This window comes from Rutilus rutilus, assembly GCF_951802725.1.
Source record: "Rutilus rutilus genome assembly, chromosome: 11".
In the NCBI taxonomy this organism is placed as follows: domain Eukaryota; kingdom Metazoa; phylum Chordata; class Actinopteri; order Cypriniformes; family Leuciscidae; genus Rutilus; species Rutilus rutilus.
Window position 1 is genome coordinate 32,837,894 of NC_140216.1, and position 7,392 is coordinate 32,845,285.

The window sequence follows — 7,392 nt, forward strand, 5'->3', positions numbered from 1 at the left end:
ATTCATGCGACTTTTACGTCACTCTAGAGCAACATTCATCACAATTCTGCGCTCATGGGAGTCACTTCAGAGATTTTACATACCCAAAGTTATCAAGACACTTGTGAAGGGTAGTCAGTGGAAGGACAGTGATGTGTGACAACTCTATATAAAAGCAAAACATTAGGGCTCCTATCATAAATGTTTAAAAACTCTGCTCTTTTTTCGCATCCACGTCAATTGTTATTTATACTGCCTGCATGTAAATTCGCTAGCTTCCACGTCAGATCACATTATACACAAACGAGTAATCACTTACTTTAATGTCCTCCGTGTTTACTTCCATGTGACAGCTGCTATGCGATGTCTTTTTATTGCTCTTTTGCGCATGTGGGTCAGTTCAGGACTATGGTCTGTTCGCACTGGAGTAATGACATTGGCCACATTTAATACAACAATGTGAACAGCTATACAAAAAAATCTGATCTGAGCAATAAATCCAAATTGAGCACTAAGGCTTGAAGTGTGAACGTGGTTGCCATATAAATGACGACCATTATTCTAAAGTGTTACCAAAAAAACACTGAACTGAAACTTCTGGATAATGTGAAACTGATTTGTGTATTGCTCTAACCGCAGCTGTACATTTTGTCTGATTTTGACACAACTGGAGTTTCGAGTTTCCATTAAGTATTCTTCATGCGTGTGTTGTCAGGGATGCTAAAGCCTGTGTGATCCACGGCTCAGATCTGAAGGATCTCTCGCAGGATCAGATGGATGAACTGCTGAGGAATCACACAGAGATTGTGTTCGCCAGGACCTCTCCCCAGCAGAAACTCATCATCGTGGAGGGCTGCCAGAGACAGGTACACACACACACACTCACATTCACCAAAACACTGTTCATTTAAACTCTTCATTAGTAGTCATAAATAACTGAATACACACACTCTCTGTGTGACTGTGTCCTTTAGGGCGCCATTGTGGCCGTGACTGGTGATGGAGTGAACGACTCCCCCGCTCTGAAGAAGGCTGACATCGGTGTTGCCATGGGGATCTCGGGCTCAGACGTCTCCAAGCAGGCTGCAGACATGATCCTGCTCGACGACAACTTTGCATCCATCGTTACTGGAGTTGAGGAAGGTATGAGGGAGAGAGGGAGGCAAAGCTTATGAGAAAGATAGAAAGAAATCCAGAGCAAGCCAGGGGCAACTCATACAAGGAGATTGTTTTCATCTATGCCTCAGATTTTGCACTTTATTCTTCATTTGGATCTCTGCTAGATTCCACAAAGCGGTTGCTAGTCTTCCTGGGGTCCACATTTAACATTCGTAATATAAAATTGTATAAATGTATGTTAAAAACTCAGAATAAAATGTTCTGGTAATTAAAATCAACAAAAATATGATAGAAAAAAACAATAAATAAAATGAAATAAAAATAACAAGATTATTCATATATATTTTATAGTATAGTTTATATTTTATAGTATAGTATAATATAGTTTAATGCTACAACAAGTAGGTAATATTTAAAACAGATAATAAACACAATTGATTTTGATAGTAACTTCTTTTGTTTGGAAATTTTTGAAGAAAGATTTTGAAACATGTATTAATTAATTAAAAATAAACATTTATTACAAACAACCATGTGACTTATGGTTATATGTAATATATGTTTAAAATGTAATTAAAATGAAGATAATTAAAATAAGAAATATGATAAAATGTAAGAATATATTAGATTTTATATTTTTTATTACTTTTATTTATTGTGATTTTATCATATTTTTATTTTAGTTTTTTAATACTTTAATTAAAAAAAAATCAACAAAATGACAACAACAGTGAAAAGAGTAGGTCATTTTTAAACCAAATAATAAATACAATTCAGAGTGTCTTTTGATAGTAACTTTTTGAAAATATTTTTAAATATGTATTAATTAATTTAAAATGTATTTTTTTTAAACCATATGACTTATGGTTATATATAATATATGTAAAAAAAAAACTGAATTAAAATGCAAATAATTCAAATAAATAAAAAATATATAAAATATAACAATCAATCAAAATTAATATTTTATTTATTGTCATTTTTATCATATTTTTATTTTAGTGTTTTTTAACGCTTTAATAAAAAAAATCTAAAGGACAACAACAGTAAAGAAAAGTAGGTCATATTTAAACCATATAATAAACATTGACAGATTTCCCAGGCAGCATAAGTGTAATGCAGGGGACTTCTGTGAAAGCAAATTATCATGAAAAATGGTTGGAAAAAATAATACAAAACAGAAACAGTCTAGATGAATGAAAGAAAAGACTTGAATGACGCGGGTAATAATGAGGTCTGTGTGTTTTTCTCTTCCAGGTCGTCTCATCTTTGATAACCTGAAGAAGTCCATCGCCTATACGCTGACCAGCAACATCCCTGAGATCACTCCCTTCCTGTTCTTCATCTTGGTCAACATTCCTCTTCCTCTCGGAACCATCACCATCCTCTGCATCGACCTGGGCACTGACATGGTGAGACTCATACACACACATCTAAAGTTTTCATTTTAATAATGAACATATTCTTGAATGTAACAGAAACTGGAGTTATCTTCTAGTGGCAATACACTTTTTTCTCTAATACTCATACATTAACCAATTGTTGTATGCCATCTCAGGTCCCTGCAATCTCATTGGCTTATGAAGCAGCAGAGAGTGACATCATGAAGCGCCAGCCTCGTAACCCCCACAGGGACAAGCTGGTGAACGAGCGTCTCATCAGCATCGCCTATGGACAGATCGGTTAGTGAGCTGCTACAATACAAAAATCGCCGTTATAAGAGATTAGACTTGAAATGAACTGAATAAAAGTGACTTACCCTCTGTCTTTTTAAATATGCGTGTGTAGGCATGATTCAAGCCCTGGGAGGATTTTTCAGTTATTTCGTGATTCTGGCTGAGAACGGCTGGCTTCCCAGCCTGCTGGTGGGCATCCGGCTAAACTGGGACGATCGCTCCAATAATGACCTGGAGGACAGTTACGGACAGCAATGGGTAAACGTCACATTACACAAACTATGCAGTGCATGTTTATAGAGCACGCTCTTGTCCAAAGCAACTTAAATTGCATTTCATTTATTTTTACATTTAGATTTAGCAGATGCTTCTAAAAAGCATCTTATCAAAACAAAGAATTATTAATCATATTTTCTGTCTTTTGCCATTGGCTTCCATCTTAGCTATAAATTATCTGCTTTTTGACCTAAAAATGTGTAAAATTTTGGTGTCAATGTTTTTTTTTAAAGAGTTACTTATGCTCATTTTATCAAAAATACAGTAAAACAGTAATATTGTGAAATATTATTACATATTATTACATACTATATTTTAAAAATGTCATTTATTTTGGTGACACCAGTTTCCAGTGTCACACTTTCAGAAATCATTTTAATATGCCGACTAGATGCACAAGAAACATTTCTTATGTTAAAAACAGTTGTGCTGCTTATTATTTTTGTGGAAAGTATGCTACGTATTTTTTCAGGAATTCTTTTATAAATAGAAAGTTCAATAGAACAGCATTTATTTGAAATAAAAATATTACAAATAATATTAAAGTATTTTCTGTTACTTTTGATCATTTGAATGCAACCTTACTGAATAAAAGTATTAATTTCCTTCCAAAAAATATAAAAAATCTTTCTGAGCCCAAAACCATTGAACAGTAGTGTATGCAAGATTGTGTAATGAAATAATGTCTTTCTCTCAGACATATGAGCAGAGGAAGATTGTGGAGTTCACGTGTCACACGGCCTTCTTCGTCAGTATCGTGGTGGTGCAGTGGGCCGACGTGATCATCTGCAAAACTCGCCGCAACTCTGTGTTCCAGCAGGGCATGAAGTGAGTATCTGCTGCCCTGGTGCTAACAGACATCTGCTGGAATTAGTTGTTGGATCAAATATGAAGCTTGGGATTCGGAGCTGAATGATTGTGCTTGTTCGTAGGAATAAAATCTTGATCTTCGGCCTGTTTGAGGAGACGGCTCTCGCTGCCTTCCTCTCTTACTGCCCCGGCATGGATGTGGCCCTCAGGATGTACCCTCTCAAGTGAGTGTTGCTTCCTAATGGAACATTACAAAGCAAATTTGATAAATGCTACGTCAATATCATAGCATTAGCTGAGGAAAAACTCACTCAAATAATGTGAATTCTCCTTTTTTTCTCTCGTTTCTTCTCTCAGGCCCAGTTGGTGGTTCTGTGCGTTCCCTTACAGCTTCTTAATTTTTGTTTACGATGAGATCCGAAAACTTATCCTGCGCAGAAACCCAGGAGGTACAGAGCCTGAATTACTCTCTCACACTGAGAAATACAGCTTTTTTTCTTCTGTATACAGGATTTTGATATAAATATCAATATTTATGTATTACTCTCTGACATGGCTTTTTTTGTGTAACATCCAAAAGTCAGATTTTTAAATTTATTTGAAATAAGTATTATGCTCATTGTTACATTTGAAAAATAACGTGAACAATTATGTGTAAATCATTCTAATATACTAATTTGAAGAAACACTTGATCATTATTAATGTTGAAAACATTTTTCAGGATTCTTTGATCATTTGAAAGTACAGCAAAGCACAGCATTTATTTAAAATATTTTTTTGTAACATTATACTTTTCTCTATTGTCACTTTTGATCAATGCAACGCATCCTTGCTGAATAAAAGTATTAATTTCTTTCAAAAATTCTTATTGGCCACAGTAAAAATATCTATAAAATATCTATCTTAAAAGAAAACTTTTCGTAAAAAAAAAGTTTTTCACTAAATGAACAAGAAGAATAAAAACAATACATAGCAAAAAACAAAAAAGCTAAACTGACCTACAAATATTTTATGTTTTATTGATTATGCAAATGAATCATTTTCATCAGAGTTTTGAATCGATTCACTGAAGTTGACAGTTTGAACTGATTCATGAAAATGAATCAAACTTAACAACTCTTAACATTTTAGTTACTAAAGTGGCAAGAAGAGGATGCATTGCAAAAATAAATTCAATATTGCAAAATTGCAAATCATAATATTCACAATGTTTCGTATATGAATATTCTGTGAATGATGCTGAATTTTAATTATGGCCTTTTTTCTCTCTGTTTTACTTCAGGTTGGATTGAAAAGGAGACGTACTACTAAATTGTCGAATACTTCACTCATCAATTCTCCCTCATTCCCTCACTTTCTCTTTCTCTCTCTCTTTTTTACATTCTACCCATCCCTCCTTTATAAAAACATCATCTCCATCCTTTTACTGAAATAATAAACAAAAATGAGACGAGATGAGCGGACCAACAAACAGAGGGAGATGACAAACCCAAAGACTACAGCTGAATCTGCCAGTATCATAGTTGTAAGGTTTACTAAAAACCGTTAAACGCACTGTTAGCATGTGCACACGCACGGCTTTTGGAATGGATGTCGTCGCGCGTCACGTCTTTCCAAACCCGCAGCTGCATTTAGATTCCGTCACGGGCGACTGGGACTCCTGCACAAACACTGCCACGCTAGATTACTGTTGTTCATCCCTCTCCGTCCTCGCCGTCGGGAAAACACTAACAACCTAATGATCATGAAACTCATTTAGACTCTCGCCCTCTGCTGGGGGAAAAGAGGAAGACAGCCGCCCCGCTCCAAACCGGTCCCGTCTCACCTGCCACCTCCTCCCTTTCTCTGTGTCTTTTCTTTCCAGGTCGTCGTTGTTGTGTTTTTTCTTTCTTTTTTCGAGTGTTGTTTTTATTAATCATTCCTAACTTTTTAGGCCGAAATTTGTTATGTTAGAAGTGTGTCTGAGAGCTGCTTGGTTTCATTTTTTTTCTCAGACATGACAAAGCACACTGCCACCCACTCACTCTTTCTCTCTCTCTCTCTCTCTCTCTCTCTCTCTCTCTCTCTCTCTCTCTCTCTCTCTCTCTCTCTCTCTCTCTCTCTCTCTCTCTCTCTCTCTCTCTCTCTCTCTCTCTCTCTCTCTCTCTCTCTCTCTCATTCCTCCTCTCCCTCCCATTTACCCTGCACTGCCCCCTCCCTCCCTGCTCTCGCTCCTTCTGTCCGTCCCCGTCTGTTTGTCTGTTTGTGAACGATGTGAAGAAGCCCCCCCCCCCCCCCCCCCGCCCCGTTTCCCTCTTCCCCTGTTAAAAAAAAAGAAGAAGAGAAAATACAATCTTTCTGTGTCCTAGGAAAAAGAGATTTCTCTCTAATGTCATTGTTTAAATAAGTGCAGAAAAAATGGAATAAAAGCAATGGTACAACATGTCAATCAACTGCGAAAAATGAAATAAAAATGAAGGATCTCTCTTTTCTCAGCTTGGCGTCGGTTTGTTTTTGTGTCTGATGTCTGGTTAATGAAATATTAAACTTTCTTTTGTGTAATTTATAGCCATTACAGGACATGTAAACATGCATTCACGTGGCGTTTGAGCACAGATTCGACACTTTTCATTTATAAATATCTATAAAAAAGTCAAGAAATCATTTTATAGGAGTGAATCATATTGTAGTGCATCCAGATGTCTTCTCAGTTCATAATTCACATCATAATTCTTAATATGCACTAATTTCTGTATTAAGGTAATGTTATTAAAATGATATAAATACTATATACAATTTAAATCAAATATATATTTTGCATAATCGTAATGAGAATTTGGGGGTGAGAAATGTGAATAGATGTCATGAAAATGTATTATTTTATATTATGTTGGGGCTGAAATATAACCTAGCCATGTTCTTGTAAGATTCAGCAAGTATATTTTAAAGTCAGATAATAAAGATATCAGCTATTTGTTCGATTAACATGGACAGTGCGAGAACTTTTACCTCTGTAATGGGTTTTCTCTGAACTCTGTAAGACTGTTAATGGTTTTACAGTCATTAATTCACTCTCGCAGGTTTATAACCTTCTTTATCGTAGGTTTTATGAGTTCAGTGCTATGACATTTATATAGAGGTGGCTTCTCCCAAAATAATATCACAAAAATAATCATACCAAAAAATCTCACTTCAAATCACTCGCTATTATTTTAGTAACATTTGTCATTTTGAGGATGTTGTTTTTCAAAACAGACTGCTATCATAAATTTAATTTGAGATATAAAATAAATCCTGTAAATAAATAAATAAAATAAAATAAAATTGCTTTTTCACAGCCATAACACCTAGAGGTGTGGGTCACCCCGTTTAAAGAGTGTCTGCACACACAGATAGAGACAAAGGGCCTAAAACACCTTTTATATTTATACAGGCTGTTATATATATGTATATATATATACAGTTAGGGGTTTTTATATGAAAGAGAAAGGAGGAGACGGGCTGCAGTAAAGTCTTTGATGAATTCCCTGGTTACATTCAGCCGCTGTTTCA

General features: G+C 35.4%; 1 protein-coding gene across 1 annotated transcript in view; it reads left to right on the forward strand.

Moving 5' to 3' along the window:
• The window catches only part of atp1a3a (ATPase Na+/K+ transporting subunit alpha 3a), a 39,073-nt gene extending 32,738 nt beyond the window's left edge, over positions 1 to 6,335 (forward strand). The window contains exons 13-21 of the mRNA XM_084423768.1: positions 695 to 845; positions 954 to 1,122; positions 2,356 to 2,510; positions 2,657 to 2,780; positions 2,887 to 3,032; positions 3,748 to 3,878; positions 3,983 to 4,084; positions 4,218 to 4,309; positions 5,144 to 6,335. Of these exons, the coding sequence (XP_084279894.1) occupies positions 695 to 845; positions 954 to 1,122; positions 2,356 to 2,510; positions 2,657 to 2,780; positions 2,887 to 3,032; positions 3,748 to 3,878; positions 3,983 to 4,084; positions 4,218 to 4,309; positions 5,144 to 5,172 (1,099 nt within the window). The 3' untranslated portion in view covers positions 5,173 to 6,335. The remainder of the gene's footprint in view (positions 1 to 694; positions 846 to 953; positions 1,123 to 2,355; positions 2,511 to 2,656; positions 2,781 to 2,886; positions 3,033 to 3,747; positions 3,879 to 3,982; positions 4,085 to 4,217; positions 4,310 to 5,143) is intronic.
• Positions 6,336 to 7,392: the final 1,057 nt, after the last annotated feature.